Source organism: Centropristis striata, chromosome 8 (genome assembly GCF_030273125.1).
Source record: "Centropristis striata isolate RG_2023a ecotype Rhode Island chromosome 8, C.striata_1.0, whole genome shotgun sequence".
In the NCBI taxonomy this organism is placed as follows: Eukaryota; Metazoa; Chordata; class Actinopteri; order Perciformes; family Serranidae; genus Centropristis; species Centropristis striata.
In genome coordinates, this window is record NC_081524.1 from 16,159,599 (window position 1) to 16,184,952 (window position 25,354).

General features: G+C 39.6%; 1 protein-coding gene across 9 annotated transcripts in view; it reads right to left on the reverse strand.

Annotated features, from left to right (window-relative positions):
- The window catches only part of adgrb1a (adhesion G protein-coupled receptor B1a), a 235,587-nt gene that overhangs the window by 109,868 nt on the left and 100,365 nt on the right, over positions 1-25,354 (reverse strand). For 4 of the 9 annotated variants that reach the window (XM_059339469.1, XM_059339462.1, XM_059339465.1 and 1 more), the window contains exons 3-12: positions 17,194-17,352; positions 16,342-16,446; positions 14,786-14,953; positions 14,225-14,404; positions 11,560-11,724; positions 9,666-9,830; positions 8,979-9,080; positions 7,454-7,560; positions 6,208-6,402; positions 2,961-3,029 (exon numbers count right to left, since the gene is read on the reverse strand). In XM_059339469.1, the coding sequence (XP_059195452.1) occupies positions 2,961-3,029; positions 6,208-6,402; positions 7,454-7,560; positions 8,979-9,080; positions 9,666-9,830; positions 11,560-11,724; positions 14,225-14,404; positions 14,786-14,953; positions 16,342-16,446; positions 17,194-17,352 (1,415 nt within the window). The remainder of the gene's footprint in view (positions 1-2,960; positions 3,030-6,207; positions 6,403-7,453; positions 7,561-8,978; positions 9,081-9,665; positions 9,831-11,559; positions 11,725-14,224; positions 14,405-14,785; positions 14,954-16,341; positions 16,447-17,193; positions 17,353-25,354) is intronic. The other 5 variants (XM_059339464.1, XM_059339467.1, XM_059339463.1 and 2 more) reach the window with 3 other exon arrangements.

Consider the following 25,354-nt stretch of genomic DNA (forward strand, 5'->3'; position numbering starts at 1 on the left):
TTATGCAACTTCTATTCATATTTGCAATATTTAAAATTCTGTTTTTAATTTTCAAGATCAGATTTGTGGTTTTTCCTTAGTTTCTTTTGGGTTCAACATTTTGATCAAGTAAGTCAAAGTTAGAAATTAATTATCGGGACATATAGGTGAGGTAATGCTGAAAAAACTGATACCAACATGGCATGGTGAAGATTTTTTAACAGATTTTTTAAAGGACATAATAGCCCAAGATTTCAGAGGGTTAAATCTAGAAATAAGCATGTTGTACTCTTAAAATAATAAATTAACTCTTAAAACCAGATAAAGTAAAGCTGCCAGCAGTGATGAACTGGCCCGAGCAGAGTGACCTGATGATTATTTGGTTCTTACCAAGATAAAAAAAAAAAAAATTAGATTTAGAAGTGTTGGATCATTTATCTTGCTTTAAGAGTTAACTTCTTATTTTAGGTGTTCAACATGCTTATTTCTAGATTTAATAATCTTAATTTAAGAAATCTTGTCAAGGTAAATTATCTGTCCATGCAGCAAGATCATTTCCCTCAGATTTACTGTTTGATCTGGTTTTTAGACTAAACACCTTTCTTGCAGTGTAAGCTTGGTGTTCCGTCCTTACTACCAACCCAAAGTGTCAATATATGAAAACACTCCACAATCAACTATCTTTCTTCAGAATCACATCCTGCACATTTAGATTGAGTAAATAAAAAAAGTTTAAATTCAGTTCAGGCAACAGATTCACATGATTCTGGTTCCAGTCTTTATATATATATATATATATATATTAGAGTTCTCTTTAATAATGGCTGTTCTTTTCTGGTTGAAACAAAATATATAAAGTTTGTGCGACGGCCTTGGAAACCACGTCCATAAAGTAAAAGCTACTGCAGATAGCATGTTGCTATTCTGGACAACATGTTTAAAAGCAGAAATCAACTCTTCTTAGCTCGATAAAACACCAAAAAACGTGACTAGTTTTGAGTAAAGGGGTCGTGTTCAACCTTAAACAGGGTTTCAATCATTCTTTAGATGGTTGCATCAGTGATTTTCACAATCTCTCCACAACATTTTCCACGGCGCTCTCTTGTGTTTCAGATTATTTAATGTTGTGTGGGGGCTGCCGGTGCTGTTCCATTAATTTCCATTTAGTACAATAATTAAGTTGCAGAGAACTAAAACTTGATTAAGATAGTCAAACCGTATCATTATGTCTGCTTCATGCTGCCGTATTATTTACATGATGTGTTTATTTATTATTACCACAAAATAGAAGTGTAACTCAGACAACATTCTCTAATTTCTCTGTTTAAAGTGATTGTCAGCTTCAATTTCTACTTTGTCAAAGACTAAATGTGATATGAAGCAGCACTTTGAGCTAGATTTAAATGACGCCTGTTTTCAAGTTGGGGTTTTGTTGGTTCTTTTATAGTGCAAATAGAATTAACAAATAAATATGAAATTAACAAATAACCAAACAATCCTGTAGTTGCCACATGGTGGACCTGGAGTGAGAGCCTCCTGCTTCTGCTTTTAATTAAACAGAATCAGCAGGCTTGGTGCTCAGTGGGATAAATTCCCTGATCTGAATATCTAATTTAACTGACTAATGGTTTTACCAATGAGAAATAAAGGGATAATTGGCTTCTGGGAAACTTATACATTAAAAAATAAATATTACTAAGCTGCACTGAAAAATGATCAATGGTGATGTTGCGTTTAAACCAAATATTCAGTTTGATCATGTTGAATAAGGAAAGCTCTTGGCATGCCACAGTTGAAGGCAATAGTACACTGTAAAAAATAAAATAAAAAATGTTTTTTTACGGTAAAAAAACTGCAGCCGTGGTTGCCAGAACTTTACCGTAATAAATATGGTAGAACTTTTTTTTAATACGGTAAAAATATATTGGCACTGTTGATTTCCTGTTTAAGATTGCCATTTTATTCCATTTTTACTGTATAAATAAAAGGTTTTTCCATCAAAAGAAACCCTGTTTTGCCTTACAATTGACAAGAAAATATCCAGATTCATTAAACATGTATTCAGCAACGAGTGTACTAAATTTGATGCTTTTATCACAAAATGAACGACTGTTCAGCTAATCCGCCCCACTATGTCCTCTTCCACACAAAACATGTTATTTGTGTTTGAAGGAACTGGATTTGAAGGAGGCCAGGTTGACATATGTGCTGTATTTTTTAGCAGAAATATTCTTGTAACCACAGCTGCCAGTTATTTTCTGTAAAAACAACAAGGTTTTGTATTTATTTTTCTTTTTGTTTTGTGGTTCTTTGTTCTAATGTACCCTTTAAAAAACAAAAATGTGGAAAACAGCTGTGGAATAAGGTATGTCTTGTACTGATGCTTATGAATGCTAATTTCCAATAAATAATATATAAAAAAAAAAACAACGGGGCATTTTTTACAGTGTAATAATTATAACTGCATCGTTCTTATGATGAAGTAATCTATCTATCTATCTATCTATCTATCTATGATGCTTTTATTGTGGAAGAGCAAACCCCTGTCCTCTTCCACACAAAGCATGTTATTTGTGTTTTAAGGAACTGGATTTGAAGGAGCCAGGTTGGTTTTGTTGGCTTGTTTGGCATTGTTGCGGTGTTTGCGCGGTAGAAAGCAGGGACAGCTGGATGGTGAATGGAAGCAGAGATAGAGATGATGAGGATGAGTGCAGCAGATGGATGAGTGGGTGTTGGAGTTGACTCGGTTACTCATTAGCTATAGATATTTCTGTCCTTCAGCAGTTCTCCTCTCCTTCTACCTCCACCAGTCTGAAAAGACACAGGTGGGCTGCTTGTCCACCTGTGTCTTTGTCACAGTGTCAACTCATCAATTCTACCGCTTCGTGCTTGTTATTAAAGTACACAAACTTCAACAAAAGCTGTAATTACAGACACGGTGACGCTGTTAATCCTGTTTTAGAGAGAGAGGTGATACTAACCAGTTGTGCTTCCTCCCATCTCTCCCTGTTTTCCTCCATCAACAGATTGCTGACTGACTGCACAAAGTTCTGAAAAACAAAAGAAAGATGCTTCACATGATGCCACATTGTTACCTTCCCATTCTACAGTCAGGCCTTAAAGGAAATACAGGAGAAGGATGCTAATAGTCTGTAAGAAGAAAATAAATCAATCAGTGTTGCACCGGGTGACTTATTGCTCAGTGCTCAAAACATCTATTATTTTCATCCAGTTTGAGTAATGTTTCTTTCATATTTTCTAGGAAATTACTATAACTCTTGGATGTTTATCATTCAGATAGGGTGTGAACAACAACAAATAGCATTATTGGAAGTATATTCATGTGCATAATACAAATACAGCAAAAGAAAGACTCACTTATAAAAAACATTGAGCTACTAGTTCTCATAACCCCACAGTGGAACCTCTTATCAACATAAAGTACATTTACACTAACTTCCTTTTCTTGAATGAGTTGTTGTCCACTACAGCCAGTGGAGGACTCACACTGTTAGAAGATAAATAAAAAGGGCTCATTCTGCACAACATGGAGCCACCAGCAGCAGAAAGCTAAGATGCATCATGAAATAATCCTCATCGTTGATTACAATTAGCATTAAGTTAAAGGAGATCCAGATCAAGTAATTCTTGATATGGTTCTGACAATTAAAACCATCGAACCAAACTGTGTCGGGGGTTGGGGCCATGCCCCCCGGGAGAAAATGTTTACATTTTTAAGTAAAAAGCCCCTCTTGCCCCCCCTCTTACTGAGGATTTCCACCGGGCGCGTTACAGCAGCAGCACGTCAGCTTAGCGAGCCGATCGAATACACGCGAGATCACGAGATCACGAGATCACGCGATAATCCTGACCATACGGGAGACCGCAAGATCCCGTGATAACTCTAAACTCTATTTATACAGTCTATGGATAAACTGTGTGTATAAAGTAAACAACAACAACAAAAACCAACAGCTTACTTTGCTTCTCTGAGGTGAAAGATCTGTTGATCTGACCATCTACAGTTATAAAAACAATATGTTATGTCATAAATGATTGTATGATGTTCCACTTCAACAATCAGTCTCTTGTCGTCCGTGTCTCCGATCCTCTGAGACCCTTTGATTGATTGATTGATTGATTGATTGATTGCTGATCTGGTGCCCCGGTCATAACATAATGTTGATGTGAAGTAGTTTTAGGCTGCATGAACTGCGTATTGTGTTTTATTTTGAAAGGGGCGGAAGTGTTTTACGCTGATTCTGAGTGGGACTTCCTGTCTGGTGATCTGCTCTGTTGAGATTTACGCGGTTTGGCAGCGTCTCGCGGAGAAATAGAAGTCCTACCTAATGCTCGCGGAGAGACGCTGCTGTAACGTTACGCAGCGCCCGGTGGAAACGCTCTCATTGATTAGAGTGTTACCTATTTGCAACGTCATACGCAACGCTGACGTGACGCTGCTGTAACGCGCCTGGTGGAAATCAGGCTTGAGTCCCCACTGACTACAGGGTTATGGTGTTGCCAAGTCATAATGCAGTTTGTTCTGCAGGTTTATGAGCATAGGTATATTAACTGGTACTGAATTAATTAACTGGATAATTTTAATGACAGAATCATGGATACAAAATGATGTCATGCCACACTGCTGCTGGTACAATGAGGTATTCATTCAAAAAAACTTATTTTTACAGTTTTATTTAGTTTAATTATAAAGTATGCACTCTGCTGGGGCAGACGTGTTGCCCTGTCTGTGCCACATGTTCTTCAGCTGTTGGGACCAGTACCAGAGTTTCAATATTTTTGGTTTTTAAGCCATAATTCCTAAAATGTTCCTAGTCCTTGCTAAACAATATTAAAATGTTTCAGTGTTTTGTTTTGTTTTTCAACTTCTCTTTATTGGGTTTTTTTTCCTTTTGTTCACATACAAAAATAAAGAAGATACGCTAATTTATGCTTTAAATCAACACAAAACAACTGAATGATAGCAGAAAAATAAAAGCAACAACAACAAACAAAAAGTCAAATCAAACACCAAAACAATAATCAGGTTTACAAATAAAATAAAGAGATTTAAATAGTAATAATACAACTTGGAGAATGTCAAGTGTTGTAAAATTTACAGTTGTTAATTTTTCATGGGATTATATTTGGTATCATAGTCCATAAATGGCTGCCATATTATGTAAAAGGTATCTATCTTACCTGTCAGGGTGAATTTTATTTTTTCTAACTGCAAATGTTTCATCATATCATTCATTAAAGCCTAATAGACTGATAGAGGATTTTTTTGTTTCCAGTTCAGCAGAATTATTCTTCTCACTAACAGTCACAAAACAAATCACATTCTTCTGCTTGTTTGATAAAGAATCAATAATAATAAATAAAGAGAGCTGCATGGCAACTGGCCCAACCCCAAACATTGCAAGAACTGGGTCTGGTTTAATATGTTTCTGGAAAATCTCAGATAAACTTTGAAATATCTTAACCCAATAGGTGGCGATGCTCGGACAAGTCCAGAACACATGAGCCAATGAGGCGGGTGGAGTGGCTTTACTACAGGGAACATCCTTAAAGTTTCATGTTGGATAAATGAAGCCAGGGTAAGATCTTGAATTGCAACAGTCCATGTCACAGTTTCAGTGTTTTAACCTCCTGTGACCCTGCGAGCTCATATGTGGACATTTCATTTTAGCACAATACATCAATCAGTGTAAAAATCAAATGGCAGCATCTTGGTAAAGTCAATCAACAGCTTATCAGGAGAAAGTGGACCAGGTACAAAAGCTGATCAGATTTTATGGTTAAAACTTGTTTATTTGTGCTTAATAATGTTTGTAGTTTGATATTCTGTGCAAGTTTGACTATTTTTAGCAATAGCAACAAGCTACGACACTGCTAATCAGGAAGTACTCATTTGAGAACGAATAGACTTTTACTATCGTTCTTTAAATGAGAGGAAATAAACAGTTTTATACACTGGCAAATTAATTGTGTTATACAGTAAAATTAACCATTTTTTTTATTTTTTAAACTACTTCCTGTTCAAAGACAATGCTTAGTTTTTGTACTGATCAGATCCTACTGATCCAAAATATCTAGGAGAAACTAACAACACATACCAAACAAAAGCTTGGCTCTCAGGAGGTAAAACTCAAATATTGTCAGGGTAGAAATATCACCAAACCTGATTACAAACAGTAAACTCCCAGTAAATGTATAATTAATCACCCTCATGTCTGTGCTGCTGGGGCTGTAGTACGCCCTCCTGAAGATCTCCGTCATGTTCTTCAGCACGTCCAGGATGGCCAACAGATCTCCGCTGTAGCTGGTTCCATCACTGGAGGTCACCCTCAGCTTGGTCATCACCTCGGAGACTCCATCTCCCACAAGGCCACGCTGCGCTTTGGACAGGTGCTCCCGAGTCTAGATTAGATTAGATTAGATTAGATTTTATTTGTCATTGCACAGAAATACAACGAAATCCAATGCACTCACGTACTGGACTCATAAAAAAAGCATAATAAATATTAAATAACAAGGTACTGCTTATTCCCTCTGATCACAATTACCCTGTCCAATCTATCTTTTGTATTGTACTGTTATTAATTCTGTGTATTTTATTGCATTTTATTGCTGAATCTTTTCTATCTTTTTGTACGGTGTCCTTGAGTGCCAAGAAAGGCGCCTCCAAATAAAATTATTATTATTATTATTATTATTATTATTATTACATTCTTATCATCTCATCTCAATAAATAGTAAATAGAAAAGATACATTCTCATTCTCTCAGCACTTAGTATATTCATGTCATTCATTCACTGTACCATCAACTTAGTGCCATTGTGTGCATTAAAACAATGCTGTAATTATATAAATATATAACAGAAAAAGTGGCTTCTGTTAGTTGTCACAGTAAGTGTACTGTAAAAAAAAAGATTTAATATATATAGAATATACATACAAGCCATCACTGTAATTATAGCGTTCATTTTTGTAAAAAATACTTTTTCTCACTGTTAAATGTAATTAACACCATATCTATAACAGAAATGCACTGTAATATTATTATAATGGTAAAATATTTAATTGATGCAGCATTTATAAAGTATTTTCTTGTCAATTATATGGCAGAACAGTTTCTTTTGATGGAAAAGCTTTTATTTAAACAGTAAAAATGGAATAAAATGGCAATCTTAAACGTGAAATCAACAGTGCCAATATATTTTTACCGTAATATGAAAAAAGTTCTACCGTATTTATTATGGTAAAGTTCTGGCAACCACAGCTGTCGGTTTTTTTGTTTTTTTTTACCACAAAAACAACTTTTTTACAGTGTGATCAACACCTTTGACACAAAATTATATTGAAATCTGTTACAATTTCTCACCTTTGTGCCCCAACATTTTTATATAGTTATGTTTTTAAGGCTGCTTTAAGGCCATGAAAGCAAAGGAAAAAATGGCTGATGCTCACCAAAGTCTGTATACTGCGGTAATCATTAGAAATGCATTTCATGTAGGTGGGGTTCTCCCAGTAGGCGATGCCCTCCTCGTCCAGCGAGCAGCGCCGCAGGATGAGCCCTGTGAGACGACATGGATCAGTAACTAGTGTAGTTATAATCCAGAGCTGTGTTCCAGTACCCATATACTTCCATGAGGACACTTAAATGCACCACACTATCCGCACTTACTAAGTACGCAGGTTTCAGCAGGTGAGTGTTGTTCCAGATCTAATACTCCGTGGTGAACTTACCGGAAACGACGCTCGCGACGGCCGCCGCGGCTCGTCACCCGCCAAAAACTTCCGGCTTTGAACGGCGAAAAATGACCCTTTGTGTTGTTTAATCTTTACTTCTACAATCCGGCAATATAGTCTAGACGGATTTCAGAATAAAGGCCTCCTATAAGAAGTGAGGAGCATTTATGGGTACAAGTCAGGAACCGGCCTACCTTACATATCTCAAGGGTGCTGAGTCCAAAAAAAATGGTTCCCAAGCGAAATTTTGAGTTTTTGACCTTCTAATTTGTATCAAATGGCCAATTGCCCATCTTGCTCAGTCGTTGGACCATTTCCCCTTAGTTTTTTTGTAAGTAGGCAATCAAGATGAGGAAATTAAGTTTCTGGATCTATAGTCTAGGGTCAGAGCAAGGATATAGTGGAGGCTCAGTGTCTTTTTTATGTATATATATATATGCAAAATACCAACTGGAACATTTAAAAGTGATATTGATTGAATATTTATGTCGGCCTTAAAAAAAACACACAAATAATGCTTAATTTCACCTTAAAAGTTGGTATTTTGCATATATATATATATATATATATATATATATATATACATAAAAAAGACACTGAGCCTCCACTATATCCTTGCTCTGACCCTAGACTATAGATCCAGAAACTTAATTTCCTCATCTTGATTGCCTACTTACAAAAAAACTAAGGGGAAATGGTCCAATGACTGTGCAAGATGGGCAATTTGGCCGCCATATTGATATGCAAATTAGAAGGTCAAAAACTCAAAATTTTGCTTGGAAACCATTTTTTTTTTTGACTCAGCACCCTTGAAATAAGTAAAGTAGGCCAGTTCCTGACTTGTACCCATAAATGCTCCTCACTTTCACTTTTTGGACAATTCCGTCTAGACTAATATGGCTCCATTAACGCAGCAAATGTGGAGAATGCACCGGCGTCGTCGGCCGCCATTACAAATATTTTTTTGGAGCTGAGCGGCTCTGCCTGGCTCCGCCTCTTCCGCTACGTAGCCAAGATGGCGGCCGTTGATAGCGTACAGTGTACATCGTTCCACACTCAGCGTTTTGACCGTATGAGGGCAACATCCGGGTCCTTTAGGTTCACTTCTTTTCACCGCAATCAGAATCAGAACACTCTGCGTACTCAAACTAAGTATAGTAAGAACAGGAAGTATGGGGACTGGAACCCAGCTCAGCTCTTCATCTACCCGCTGACATGTTGTCAGGTCCTGGTGGGAGCTCACCCATGGCATTGGGGGGACAGCGGACGGCGGCTGTGTCTCCAGCTGGAGTCATCTTCCACACCACGTTGGAGAAGTTGTCCTCATCGCAGATTTCATGAGGTTCTGTTCACAAAAGTGTAAATGTGTCCCATGAAATGTACCATTATGTGGGCTATCATGCAACACTGAGTACTTTAAGGCAGCTGTTCTCAACCTTGGGGTCGGGACCCCAATTGGGGTCGCGAGATGATTTCTGGGGGTCGCCAAATAATTTTGGAAGTCAGCTCTGTCTCCACTGTGTTAATGTGTTTTAGTCTTTTTGGTAATTTCATGTCTTTTTTTGGTCATTTTGTGTGCGTTTTTTTTTAGTCATTTTGTGTCTTTTCTGGTAATTTCGTGTCTTTTTTGGTCATTTTGTATTTTTTGTAGTCATTTTGTCTTTTTTGGGAAATGGTGAATTTGTGTCTTTTTTGTAATCATTTTTGTCTTTCTTTGGTTATTTTGTGTGTGTTTTTTTTAGTCATTTTGTGTCTTTTTTGGGTGATCTGAACTGTGCGTGTGAGATTCAGTGAGTGGGGGGTCGCGGACAACATGCATGTTAAATTGGGGGTCTCGACTCAGAAAGGTTGAGAACTACTGGTGTAAGGGACAGAATGATAAGCAGGTCAGGTTTCTCCCCCTCATGTAACACTGTAGCCGTCCACTGACCTGGACATCTCTTCTCATTACAGTGCCGGACCTCTTCTCGTTCTCCAGGACACGGCTGCCCTCCAAAGAAGGGCCCATAACAAACCCTGTTCCTCTGCTGGCTCCCCCCTCCACAGGTCTTAGAGCAGCCCGACCACAGAGACCAGGTCTGCCACTTGCCATCCACTAAGAGAAGGAATACAACCAGAGAGTTGATCAGGCACAAGGAAACACTGTGTACTGTGCAAACAATGAAAAATACAATTTAAAAAACATTTTCGCATTTCCCATTAAGGCCTGAAACGCCTGTAAAACATCTGGGCGATTTTAAAATCAGCCCCTAAAACCTGAAGTTTTTCTGGAAATTCAACAGAAGTGTCAACGTTTCTACTAAATAATAGATTTTTCAGCCTCTGTAGCAGATAGAAATGAAATTCAAAAAGTATTTGAGAGCTTATACAAATACTACAAAACAACGTATCCACTTTCCAGGCTTCAATGGGTTAACTGAAATAAAAATAAAAGTTTTTTTTAAAAACGATAACTAACTGAAACTGTATTTTGTGGTTACAAAACTAACTAAAACTAACTAATATTATAGTGAAAATGTCCTTCGTTTTCGTCTTTGCTAACTTTTTTCATCCGTAAACCTTTTGGTTGATATGAAATCTATTTAATCCATCTGGTTTTATGACTTAATAAACTTATTGGGGCTGAGATGGATCAGACAAAGGAAATAAAGGAAACATTTATTGTGACCTTATTGAATCTGGACCCAACAAATACCCCATTACAAAACAAATACAACTAATAAAAACTAAACTAAAACTAAGCATAATCCAAAAAATAAAAACTAATTTAAACTCTCAAAACTAACTAAAACAAACAAAAACAAAAATTGACAACAAAATTAAAACTAAAACTAATGGAAAATCCAAAACTATTATAACCTTGGTACTGTGTTTTTTTAGTATGTATTTACCATCAAAATGAATTAGCACAGACTTAAAACTTTCTTAGTGCTATTAATTGATAATTCACATTTTCAAATCTATTATTAGTCTTAAATGAATGAAAATGATGATAGTCTGGAAGGAATACACATTAATAAGTTTAAACCACCATGAAACACTGCGTCAAAGTAAATTTACGTATGATTAAATACCCAGCCTATGTAAGTTAACTTAAATAAGTAAATATGGTTTGAAAGAGTGAGAAATACATTTTTAGACAACACTGCAAAAAAGTCTGTGTCTAAAACCAGATAAAAACAGTAAATCTGAGGGAAATGATCTTGCTGCATGGACAGATAATTTACCTTGACAAGATTAAATTAAGACTTAAATAAAGATTATTAAATCTATAAATAAGCATGTTGAACACTTAAAATAATAAATTAACTCTAAAACCAGATAAATTAAAGCTGCCAACAGTGATGAACTGGCCCGAGCAGAGTGACCTGATGATTATTTGGTTCTTAACAAGATATAAAAAAAAAATATTTTTTTGGGTCTTTTTTTTTGCCTTATTGTGTCTTTTTTGTGATTTTACATCTTTTGTGTCTCTTTTTGGGGTGTTTTTATGTCTTTTTTTGGTCATTTTATGTCTTTTTTGTGTCTTTGTCATTTTGTGTCTTTTTGATGAACTGGCCCGAGCAGAGTGACCTGCACATTATTTGTTTCTTACCAAGATAAAAAACATTTTTAGACGTGAACGTGTTAGATAATGAACTTGTTTTAAGAGTTAATTTCTTATTTTAAGCGTTCAACATGCTTATTTCTAGATTTAATAATCTTAATTTAAGAAATCTTGTCAAGGTAAATTATCTGTCCATGCAGCAAGATCATTTCCCTCAGATTTACTGTTTTATCTGGTTTTGAGACTTTTTCGTAGTGCATAATTTTCTCTGTCCTACCTGGGCACTCCCCCAGGAAGCAGTCGACGGTCTCCAGCCATTCTCCTCGACACTCCGATCCTCCGTACGAGGGCCCGTTACACTCTCTGGTCCTCTGCGTGGTCCCGTTAGAGCAGGAAGCAGAACAGGAGCTCCAGCTGGACCACTCGTTCCACACACCATCCACTGGGAACGGACAGGTCACCAACAGTCAACACAAAACACAGTACACTGTAAAAAATGTTTGTAGAAATTACAGTAAAACACTGTCAAATATGCATCAGAAATAGGTCGTAAAATTGAACATTGTACATCACCGTAGTAGATACTTTTAATTACCGTAAATCAAAGAATAGCATAAAACTTTAAATTCTACTGTCATAAACTATAGAAAACACACAGTTGTGCTGTAAAAATAAACAATTTCCATGTAAAGTTAATAGAGAAATACCACGATGACACAATTATCCTGAAAGTAATGGGATTATTCAGTATAAATTACAGTTTTTTTGCTGATATTTACATTAACATACGCTCACTGTATTTCTTACGGTGAAGTTCTGGCAACCACAGCTGCCGGTATCTTACCGTAAATTAAACAGATTTTTTTTTTTTTTTTACAGTGTACACATATATGTCACTTATTTTAGTATATTATGTGTGCTTTATCCACATGGTGTTCATTGCTCAGAATATTTTTTCTTAAAGTATCAAATTGTATTTTTTTTATATACCAAGTGATACCTTACACTGTAAAAAAAGATTGTAGAAATTACAGTAAAACACTGTCAAATGGTATCGGAAATAGGGCGTCAAATTAAAACTTGAACATCACTGTAGCAGACCCTTTTATTAACGTAAATCAAGGAATAATGCCAAACTTTTCAACTGTAGAAAACACACAGTTTTGATTATGTGAAATTAAAGGAGAAATTCCATAATGTCACAAGGACACAATAACACTAAAAATAAAGGGACTACTCTAAATTTTTGCTGATATTTACGTTTAAATTTACAGTTTGTTTGTTTTTTTAGAAAACCTACTTACTGTGTTTTTACGGTGAAGTTTTGGTAACCACAGCTGCTGGTATTTTACCATAAATTTATTTTTAGATTTTTTTACAGTGTACAAACTAGTATTTTCTATAATAGGTTCAGTTTTGTAGGTTCTGTGAGCAGCCAAAATACATGGGACACAGATGTGAAGAGACACATAGGCGGTGTTGAGGAAGGATTTTTTAGACGCGATCTTTGTTGATTATCATGGACGTGCACTGCTGCGGCAGATGTGTCACGCTGTGTCCATGTCGTGTGTTTTGGCCATTAAAATCAGCTCATTTGTGTGAAGTCAAAAGCAAAAGTGTTTATAACTTTTTCAAATAGTTACACTTGTAGGCGAGGCAAGAAACTTGCCATAGAGACAAATTACATCTTAGCCTGCCCCCACTGGAGGGGAAACAATGAATCCCTCTCCATTGACTTTGTACTGACTGAAGGTGCATCGCTGTCAGTTCCATCCACCAACAGAGTAATCAACCCATAACTACATTTTTATAAGCTGACGAACCATAAAAAAACAAACAGGTTTTTAAGAGGACAGGATACTGAAGTGAAACATCAGCAGTTACAATGGGGACAACTATGGAATCCTAAAACTCAATATATTTAATGTCAAATATCCAATCTCAGTTTAAGGCTAATTACATTTCTGTAAGTAAAGATAAAGCACTTTGGCATGATGTGACTTGTGTTGTGGTGGAACATGGATAAATCAGAAAGCTATGCAGTATTATATTTGCAAGAGCCTTAGCGTGCTAACTTAGCTAACTCTAGCTGGGGCCATCCCTATGTTCCCCTGGTCCTCTGTTCCCCGTTTTCCCCCCAAAAGGGTCCTATGTTCCCCTGTAGCAATACATACTGGGGAACATAGGACCCTTTTTCAGAAAAAGGGTCCTATGTTCCCCGCAATCTATCAGTCTTTCCGGTAGACTCTCAGCATGGCCAGCAGGCTACCGTCTCATGGCCACCTTAGCTCAAGCAGCACTAAACTTAAATTTGCACAGCAGCTACTTTCTGGTTACTTTGCAGTTCACTTTTTGGCTTTTTAAATAGGGTTAGGCCTATTGGCCATGGAATTTGTCAGTAATGGTGGAAAAAGTAACATAGGACCCTTTTTGGGAAAAGCAGGGGAAAGGGTCCTATGATCCCCAGTCTCATACAAAGAGGGAACATAGACTCCTTTAGCTCGCTAACAGCTATGGTGGTAGCTATGCTTTAGCTCGCTAACAGCTATGGTGTCCCGTCTGGTAGAAATACAGTGCGTCAATAATCATCTGACATGCTCAAATGTAATGCTTTTTAGCTAGATTCAGGCATTTTGTTAACATTTTAGCAGCTGGTTGTATATTGTGGTGCCAATAGTTTTCCCCTCCAGTGTGCATGGTTTTGACGCATTTCACTCTGTCTCTATTATTGGGAGACAAGATGAGATTAATCTTGTGAAAGGCATTCGTGGCTTAGGGATGTACACATCAGGAAAACACACAGTAGTTGAGTGGAGTGAGATATGGTGACTGTTGTGATAACTCTACATTAGATTTAAGCAGATATGAACCAGTCAGAACATACGGTTCTGTGCACAGTGACACACATGTTTTAATTAATAATTCATTAGTGTGTTCTTTACCTGGACAGACAGCTATGTTGCAGAATTTAGTCTGTTTCTCTGGGCCATCACAGGGATCTCCCCCAAACTGTGGGGGAGTGCAGGTTCTGGTCCGGGACCTGTAACCTCGGCCACAAGTTGATGAACACAAACTCCACGGTGACCACTCGTCCCAAGCGCCGTGCACTGCAATCAGAGGAACTAGGGCATGATTTATAGACAGACAAACACAGCCCCCCCCCCTTAATGCTCCAGAAACACAAGAACTAAACTGAGACTGAACTGCACTGGTTATTATAAATAACTCTGCTGTTTAGCTTCACTGGGATCATCTAAACTGGCCCACAGTTCTGAGGATAACATCACTTTCAAGTTGAGGAGAGCCTGAAAACACTTTTGAATCTCTGTTATTATAGTAGGAGTCTTTCTAAACTGCAGGAAGTGTGAGTGTAGAATTCAACCCAGGGACAAAATATTTCCTAAGTGCCTGAGATGGGGGGTCAGGTGGGTCTTGTATGGGTGAAGCTGGGTCCAGGAGAGGGCTGGGCGAGCGCAGGGAGGTGGCGTGGGGGCGGGGCTTACCTGGACAAACAGCAGAGTTGTTGCAAGGTCTCTGCTCACGCAGTGGCCCACTACACTGGGTGCTGTAGGAGGAGGACACACAGAAACGAGTGCGACTCTGCCAGCCCTCCCCACACGTGGCAGAACACACACTCCACGCTGACCACTCCTCACCTGAAGCTGTGTCTACTGAGGAGGTAGGGTGGGTAAAGGACAGGAGGATAGAGGGAGAAAAAAGAGGAAAAGGAAAGGAGAGGGCCATAACTAATTACCATGCAGGAAGCAGCCTCTGTGGCCAAAAGAGGAAGGGTTGTGGTGTGATAAAGGGTAGACTCCAGCTGTGCCACATTTTAGGGGCCGCCTCCTTCAAAGGCCTCTTATATCCAAACTGGTGGATGAGGTTGTCCCAGTCCAAAGGCCAGAATCAGACCTTCTGCAGACAGAACTGGTGGTCCTTGATGGCTCTCAGTAATCCAAACCACTACATGCTGGTCACTTGAACAGACAATGATAGCCAGAAGGCCTTAATCCTGTAGGAGAAGCTTCAGGTCCATCTATGTTCTGTCCAGCTCCTTACTTTGTTTCCTTCAAAGGCGGTGGCCCCTGAAATGGACCCCAGCTTCTGTTCTGCTTGTCCTTCTTCATCTGTGGGACTCGGATGTCATATCCCTTGCATTCACTTCCAGGGGAAGTGAATGGAACTAGCTCAGGATATGTCAGTCATCTTTTCAATGGCCATGACTGCTAATTTGATGGGTCAGTTGACCAATAAGGGAACATTGGGCAGTCACAGCTGAGGAAGCAGGGAGAGGAGAACTACAACAGAAGGTGGGGAATCGATTAGCAACTTAAAGTGATACTTCAGGCAAAATCTGTCTCTTTGTATCAAACCCGCACGTTCTGTCGGCTGGGAAGGCTCTACTGTAATCCTCTCAGGGAGCAGTGGGTGTAGTCAGCAGCTTAGATTCATATCAGTGATATGGATTCTGATGGACACATGTCAACATATCCATAGAAGCCACTCCTGCAACATGATTCACACTTCCACTATGCATCACTTTGTAACATATGGCTAAATACTGACACGAATCCAAGCTGATCATGGCCTCATGGTTCACTGCCACCTTTTTGGGGAATGCAAATTTTTTCTTTCTTTTCCAAATTGCTATGATTGCTGCTCTCATGTCAGTGCATTATACAATTTGTTGAACTAATTCTTGCAGCCTACAGAGTACTTAGTGCTTGCTACTTCTGATTTTGGGTGGAGTATCACTTTAACAGAGAGGGAGGACTCTATTTGATTTAGTGTTTTACAGACAGGGCACAGTGTCCTGTTATGACCTCACATAAAATACAATTTCACTATGTTCAGTCAGGGTCCATGTTGGAATTAGTCCATTAAGGACGAAGTACTACTTTGGGAGATTTTGATAGATGTGTACATTAAAAATGATTGCAACTGTCTTGTTTGTGGTTGTTATTATATATGTAATATATATATATTGTACAAGTGTGGTGGTCACCCAAGCTGCCACAGTGACTGATGCATGGGATCCCTCTGCGTCCCGTTGTCTTACCTGTCTGAGAGCTCTGCTGTCCGCTGCGGGGCTTCTCTACGTCATCACGCTTGCGGCTGTCCACCGAGCGAAGCGATTGGCTGCGAGAGAAGTGGCGACCTTTGCCTAAAGGGGGTGAGGCAAGGCCGGGGGGGAGGAGGGCGGGGTTAGCAACCAGAGGTTCTTAATTATTGGCTTATGTTTGGGACACAACCGTGACGTGATTGGTCACCCAGAACAGCATCAGCCAAACTTGGGACTTTTGTTGTGCTGTCGGTATTAATGTGCTGTAAATGTGTGCAGTACTCATTTTGTGTTTTCAGCGTTATATAATGTTCATCTGAGTTTTCAAATGCCTCTGATGGCATGACTAAAAAAAATACAAAACACATAAACACATCTACAGTGAAGACAAAGTGCTGTTTGAGTTATTTGTTTTTCAGACAGAAACATATTCCTCTTTCTGTACAAATGAAGAAAGCTTTTAGCAGAGCAACAATTCAGTGAAAGCACTAACGCTTCTTGGAAAACAGCTTCTCGATAGTATTGCTCAGATGTTATTTTCTGTGTCCACTCATCTATTTGTGAGTGTAATGATTTTGACATACTGTGCATGCATGGTCTTGAAAACCATCGACCATGTCGTTATTATTTGTCATCGATCAAAGTCCCCTTTCCAACATGCACTCCTTAAGTCAAAACTCTGACTTAATCCGGATGGATACACAAGTGGATGAGCAAGATGTAAAAGAACCAAATATAAAAACAGAGCTGTTAACACTCATGACAACCACAAAGCGTTAAAGGGCACTGACTGGCAGACATCGATGTATAAAGATGAAGAGAAGCCCACACAGAGAAGAAGCAGCTCACCGGTGCAGGGCTGTGCGTTGCACGGCCGGCCCTCCTCCACCACACCTTCACACAGGTAGGACTCCTCCGGAGGTGACTGACAGCTCCGAACCCGCGTTTGAATCCCGCCTCCACACTCGCTGCTGCACTGGGCCCACTGGCCCCACGCACTCCAGCCACCTGGAACACACACATAACACTGGTCATTTATTATCAAGCCTGGAAGAGAGGGTGGAGTTTCAAACAAAAGTGTGTTATTATTTGATAAATTCAGACACATGAATACAATATGTATGTTCTGTTGGTGACTATCATTGGAGATATGTGAATAAAGAGTATAAGATCCATTCTTACAACACAAGACACACTGATAAACTTCATCTTCTACACCAGCTATTCTCAACCTTGGGGTCGGGACCCCAATTGGGGTCGCGAGATGATTTCTGGGGGTCGCCAAATCATTTTGGAAGTCAGCTCTGTCTCCACTGTGTTAAAGTGTTCATGTGTTAATGTGTTTTAGTCTTTTTGGTCACTTAATGTCTTTTTTTTTGGTCATTTTGTGTTGGTTTTTTTTGTCATTTTGTGTCTTTTTTGGTCATTTTGTGTCTTTTTTGGTCATTTTGTGGTCAATTTGTGTCTTTTTTGGTCAATTTGTTTCCTTTTTTTGGTAATTTTGTGTCTTTTTTTAGTCATTTTGTGTCTTTTTTGGTCATTTTGGTCTTTTTTGGTCATTTGTGTCTTTTTTTGGTCATTTTGTGTCTCTTTTTTGGGTGATCTGAACTGTGCATGTGAGATTGTGTTCAGTGAGCGGGGGTTGCGGACAACATGCATGTTAAATTGGGGGTCACGACTCAAAAAGGTTGAGAACTACTGGTTTAGACTGTCCTCAGTTTTCTTTTGCTTACAGAGGCTCCGTACTTTGGAATTCTCATATTCATGTAGTTAAATTATCTTCATCCCTCAATAATTTTAAGTTAAGACTGAAAGTTTACCTGTTAAATCAAGACTACTTATAGTTTATTTTCCAGTTTTGTCTGTGTGTGTGTGTGTGTGTGTGTGTGCTACAAATGGCACTTGTATTGCTTTTTTAGTTGTTGTTATTTGTTGTTGCTTTCTCTTATTGTTGATGTTGATTTATTTTAGAATTTTTGTATATTTCTTCGGGAGGTGCTTTTTATAAGCCTATAAAGGGTTTTTTACCCTCTCCCGCCCTTACTATTCTTGTTTCATTTCTGTTTTTTGTATTGTCTTTTCTTATGGTGCGAATAAAAAAATGTAATAAAATAAAATAAAATTGAATTAAAATGGTATAAGAAAAGTCTAATGCAGAAAATGCAGCAGACTTCACTTGATAATCCTGCAGTTCCATCCCTGCATTGAGCAGCCCAGGGGGTGGTCTGTAACACTGGAGTGCAAGCTGAGGGGAGATTTCTACCTTTAAAAACAGGTGTGATGAATGCCATTGTCATCGTGAAATTCCCTGTTTGGCTGTTGTGATTTAATGTCCTCCATTAAGATGTGTGCTGATATGAGGATGAGCAGGTAAAGAGCTGCTCTCAGTGGCTCTCTTTCTCTTTGTCCTGCACACTCATGAATGTTTAATGGCAAAGACAGATGCCTTTCAGCCCCCACAGGCGACGGCAAATATGTTTTAATCTGCATGAATAGAACATTATGTTGGCAAACATCCAGACACACATTTTTAATTACTCGCAGGTCACTTTAATTTGGGGTGATGGGGGGAATTCATTCATTGAGTCAGAGATGAACACAGACTCACTCACTCACTCACTCACTCACACACCCGCGCGCGCTCGCTCACTCACTCACTCACTCACTCACACACTCGCGCACGCACTCACGCACTCACTCACTAACACACTCACTCACTCACTCACACACTCGCGCACGCACGCACACACTCACTCACTCACTCACTCACTCACTCACTCACACAATCACTCACTCACACAATCACCCACTCACTCACTCACTCACTCACTCACTCAATCACACAATCACACAATCACTCACTCACTCAGCCACCCACCCACCCACCCAGTCACTCACTCACTCACTGACTCACTCACACACACACTCACTCACTCACTCACTCACTCACTCACTCACTCACTCACACACTCACTCACACACTCACACACCCGCGCACGCTTGCTCACTCACTCACTCACACACACACTCACTCACTCACTCACTCACTCACTCACCCACTCACTCACCCGCTCACCCACTCGCTCGCTCACTCACTCACACACACACTAAAACACTCACTCACTCACGCACTCACGCACTCACTCACTCACTCACTCACTCACTCTCTCTCTCTCTCTCTCTCTCTCTCTCTCTCTCTCTCTCTCTCTCACACTCACTCACTCACTCACTCACTCACTCACATAATGTGTGTCTGCAGCTATTTAATTTCCCTTCAGGAATAAAGTGAGCAGCCCCAGTGATCACAGTCGATATCTCTTTGTTGTCAGCAGACTGACCGAGTGTGGCCCAAGTGTTTACTTAGGTTTGTGAAATTGGATTTGCTCATGTTTCTGTGACCACACTCATTTGTTAAGACTCTCTTTTAAACCCATATTTTCTGTTTGGTGGCTATAAAGACTTGGTTATTAGAATTAAAATAAAAAAATACGTATATATTTGAAAGTAATGACCATTTCAGAGGTAGATTAAAGAACAAAAAGCCTATTTAAAAAAAAAAAAAGGCTAGATTAAGACTTCTTTCCTAGATCATCTTTCAGTGGAAACATAAGCCGTGTATGAGAAACGCTTTAGGTAAACAACACATTTTTTTATTATAAATGATTTTTCCTCCCTTGTTCAGTCTCTTCTTCTTCTACTGTTTACTGACGTATTAGCCTAAAGCAATACATTACACTGCCATCTTCTGACCAAAGCACATTTATGCAGCTTTGTTTATTTGTTCTACACCAGTTGATGGAAACATCCCTAACATGCATTTCAAAATGATGCTTCAAATTTAGATTGACTTTAATGGAAACACTAGCCTGGGTATACCCATACTGCCTTGCGTGCTCGAATTTCATTTCGAACCTCCACACAGTCTGGCAACGATGGCCGTTTCTTAGCCCTGTTTTAGGATCCAATCACAGAGCGGGGAGGGAGGCAAGACGAAGACATGTACTACTCGACAGATGGAAGCTTGTAGTTTTGTAGTTTTCTTACGGATCCAACATGGCTGCTGCAGACGCGAAGCTCTCTTTAGCTGTAGATGGTGTTTTAAATAGTTTAGAGCGAAAGTTGATTTTAAAAGAAGAACAACATTTGATTTTACACTCCTGTACCAACTAGCCCCGCTAGCGCTCGCTAGCCCCGCTAGCGATTACTGCTGTAACCACGGTGATCTGGCTACGAGCCGGGGGACAGCGGAGCCCCCAGAGACCCCCAGCAGCTCCTCTAGTGACCATAAAATCAGTGGATGTGTGTGGCTGAATGACATGAGGGGGAATAAGGTTGAAAATAAATAATCTTGCAGAAAGCGAGAACTGGAGAAGCAAAGCAGCAAGCAACACTCTCTCACAGACACACACACACACACACACACACACAAACACTGCAGATAGACGGTGAGCTTTAGTCTTCTAAACCATAATTGTCTCCTTTGGAAATTATTTAAAGTTCCCTTGACCTTGAAGTGTCATTTCAATAGACATAAAGTCATAACATTTGCTGAGCATAATCATGTGTCTTCAACTTTCAACGACCTCCAATTCTTCTTTTGATTTTTTTGTGAGGCTCCGGAGATAGCTGAATCAGTGGTGCTTGTTTGCTAATTAACTGTTGTGTGGAACAGACCACACATATGGTGACATGTAGTGAAGTTTCAGGGCGTTCTTTAGATCTGGACAGAACTGTGATTTATTATGTTATATAGAGGCATATTAACTGGTGCACTCATGTATCAAGTAGGAGACTACAGAGTGCCTTTGTGCGCATTCATGCCAGTCCAGTCACCAGAAGCATAATGTCATTACCATGGCAACGAGTGGCAACCGTCATTCAGTGACGTGCAAACTAAAAATGCCAGAAGAACATGTCATTTTTGGAGGTAATTAAGAGAAGAGAGAACTCTAAGTGGAGAGAGAGATATACCCTTTGGGAAACATCCACCATCATACCTGAACTAAAGAAACCCCGCCCTATCAACCAGGAGCACTCACTCCAATAATTATGGGATGCCTGGAAAAACTAATCCTCAACATCATCTTACCAGCTGTCAGACCACAACTGGACTCCCCTTGTTGTAGAAAATCTTTAAAGAAAAACAACTGACGACCAGGTCGATTCGAATAGCAGCCTTGTGCGGGAATTTTTTTAGATAGTATCAAAAAACAGATTCAGATGCCAAAGGTGTCAGACGCATCCAAAAGTCAGAACAACTCTGAGAGACAACACCCAGTTTCTCTCTTTTTACTCTGCAGGTTGGTGTGTCATTGTTTCTGTGTTACTAAGGGTCAACGTCCTGTAATTTCCTGTTATGAAGAACACTTGATATAAGAGCACACTTGGGATTTCCCAAATCCGAGCTGTTCATATCTCAATCAAGCAGAAGTTTCCTGTAAAGAGACTGTGACTGTTGGTCAGATTTCTGTGTGATTATCAAGACATATTTGATGCATATTTAAACTGCTATATGTCAGATATTTTAATACATCTTCAAATTAATTCTATGACACCCTCAGTTTGCCTACAGGGCCAAACGAGGGCCAGAGGATGCTGTGGCATGCCTCCTCCACTCCCTCCTCCAACATCTGGACTCACCCGGCAATTTTTATACAATCCTCTTTGTTGACTTTAGCTCCACCTTCAGTACAATACAGAACAACCAGGTCATCAAGAAACTTCACCATCTCAACACTGTTCACTTCTCATCCACTGAATTCACAACTTCCACAGCAACTGTCTGAATAGGTTCAGTAACATCCTCAACTGTCCTCACCAACCCTGGAGCGCCTCAGGGCACGGATAAAACAAAGAAACTGGTCATTGGCACATCAAACACAACCAACACTGGACTGAACCCCCCCTCCATTCACAGACAGACAGACAGTAGAACAGGTCGCTAACTTCAAATACCTCTGACTCATTATAGACAATAAACTCTGTTTCAATCAACATTTCACCTCCATCCATAAACAACCCGAACAAAGACTCCCTATCATCCCACCTCTTGCTGTTATAGTATAATACACCCCATCCTGTTGTACTGTTAACCATGCTTTTTCAACATAATGACCACACCCAACATCAAGCTAGCCAGAATAACACACACTGCATAAAACACAAACTGCATACAAAATCATTGGCCTTCCAACTCCCAAACTCAAATCAAGAAAGTTTTATTTAAGACTTTGAAATGTTTCTTCTTCTACTTCTTCTTCCTCTTCTTTTCTCTCTTCTGGTCAGAATTTGCAATGGCTTAACAGGCAGATCGTTAGCACAGTCTGAGAGGCCAAAGCCAAGAAAAGCTAATAACTACAGTGGCCAGCTGGAGGAAATAACAGATTCTTCTTGTTTAGACTGTCCTCATGGACGGATTATTTCATGAAGAAAGTAATGCACTGGAATTCATAGGTATTCCATGGAATCTTTTCTGCCAATGAAGCACTGTCATGTGGAAAGCAGGTGGCGACCTCCTGGTCCGAGCATGGAGGCCAACCAGGAAGTGCCTTAAGCTGCATTCTACCCAAAATTCCAGCAGGGGGCGCTGAGTTTGGCTGCAAAAAAAAAAAAATCTGTCCATTCATTTCAGTGCAAAATGAGAAAACTTCTTGCTGGATTTATTAACTCAGACAACACCATGGTCTCAATCGCTAGTAAAGAATCAAGACAATTTGATGTTAATAGTGTAAATAATGGCCCCATTTAGAAGAAAATAGAAGATAAAGAATCATATGATTTGGGGTGTGGGTGTGTGTATATAACATTATATATAGATATTTTTAAAAAAGGACATTTACCAGTTTGGTCTCATAACTTTGACTCTTTCACACTGTACTTTCACCTAATGACAGTTTAGTGTGTTGACTAAAAATGTCTTGTTCAGTGTTTGGTTGGACTAACAGACACTCCAAGGAGTCGCTGCTCAGTTTTCTGAGGTCACTAACAAACATTTTGTTTTTGTTTGTTGCTAGCCAAAACTAGCATCCCAGTTAATGCTCCAGCTAATGCTAACAGTAATTATCAGCAGCTTCTCTCAGTCAGGTTGAGGTGTAGAGAGGCTGTAGTCAGTGATCAGATCCCTCTCCTCCTCCACAGTCCAGATATGGTCTGCTCCCCGTATCACAAACAAGATGGAGACCAGTGGAACGCTGAACTGATGCTTCCAACGGGACACAAACCAACTGGTGACGTCACGGTGACTACCTCCATTATTTATATACAGTCTATGGTAGAAAGCCATGAAGGTTGGCCATTGGGTGGGAGGGTCAAACCCCGGTCTTTCAACCAGGAGGCTGGTGTTTGTGTCCCATTGTTGAGATTAGTTGTTTCAGGAAGTAGTGTTTTTGAAGCCTTTCCTAACATTAAGGGGGTGGTTTTGGTGCCTCAGCCTAACCTTGAACAGCATGACGTGCTTAAAACAAAAATGATTACCCAGTGGACAACAGTAGTCATCATGTGTCATCATTTGTCAATGTGTTGTGGTTCTGATTTCATATACACTTCAGAAATGGACATTATACAAAACTTGATTTGCCTTAATTGCACATTTGAATGATTGTGTTTCTGTGTATTTCTTGACTGTTCTCTGACCCTGCCGACCACTCGGAATAAGTTCATTGTTGAAATGGATATTATATAAGATTATGTACAAACAAATGTGGTACACATATACAGTACTACCAATACAACCCTCCCTTTAGCCTCCATTTGATTTTCCACCTCATCATCCAGCATAGAGCAGCCATTCTAATTTGGACCAAATGCTTCTTTTTCCGCAATTTCAATATTTCTGGGACTAAAGTGAGCCTGATGCAGTAGAACAACCTTCAGCTTCTGTCCCGAATCATTCTGGGTTTATTGTGAACAAATATCCTTTATGAATACAGAGGAAGATTAACTGCAGTTTGGAGCAAAGGACAGAAGCTCCTTTTGTCAAATGAAGGCTTTAGCAAGGCGAGAGAAACGGGGGGCGGAGTCCATTTACAGATAAGATTCATTCTTCTGCAGAAAAAAAAGGAAAAATGACAAGACTATGAACTTTTTTTTCCCTGTTTTTTTCGGGGTGGGGAGTGGGGATAACACCGTGTTGTCTTTCTTCGCCTGCAAGGACATTACATTATGTTTTTAATAATTCAGAAGGGGTCTTTGTCAGAACAGCCCTGGTACCACCCAGAGTCCAAGTCACCTCAATAATCCTTAAACTCATTCTTCCTGCCACCAACCAGATGTCCTGTTTTACTTTGACCTTCAGCTTTACAAAACACACACACACACACACACACACACACACACATATTCCCCTTCAATTACTCAGTGTGTGCACTGCATAGCTTTAGTTGCACCCCACTGAGTGCATACATGTACATTCATTCAATTATTTGTGTGTGTTTGTGTGTGAGTGTGTGTGTGTGTGTGTGTGTGTGTGTGTGTGTGTGTGATGAACTTCCTGAAAGTCACCTTCACCTCCTATTACCAGCCGTGCCATGAGTGGATGGGTATCTCCTGTTACAGCTCCAGTTTCTGCAGCTTTGAAATCATCAATAGCTGCAAATAACCCCAAAGCCCCGTATCACTCACTCACACACACACTTCTCAATCAATAAATCCGCAGTAACCCTATATATAGGAGCTGTGTGTGTGTGTGTGTCTAATGGGAGGATGGTGGAAATATGGTGGTAAAGTTGACAACTATTGTGGAAACATCAGGCAGATAGGTAGGGTGGAGAGCAGGCTGAGGGACGTGTAATAAAGACAGAGACAAGAGGACTGAAGGAAATAATCAAAACATGAAATGCAGGCAGAAATGGGGTGATTAGTCCACACAAAGCTGTACGGCTGAATGAAGGATAAGGCGAGTGCTGACACCCAGAGGACAGAAGCAGTCAACTGCATGGAGGAGATAACAGGCGGTGAAAGGAGAGGGGTGGGGGTGGGGACAAAAGGAGATGAACGGAGACAGGAACAGAAG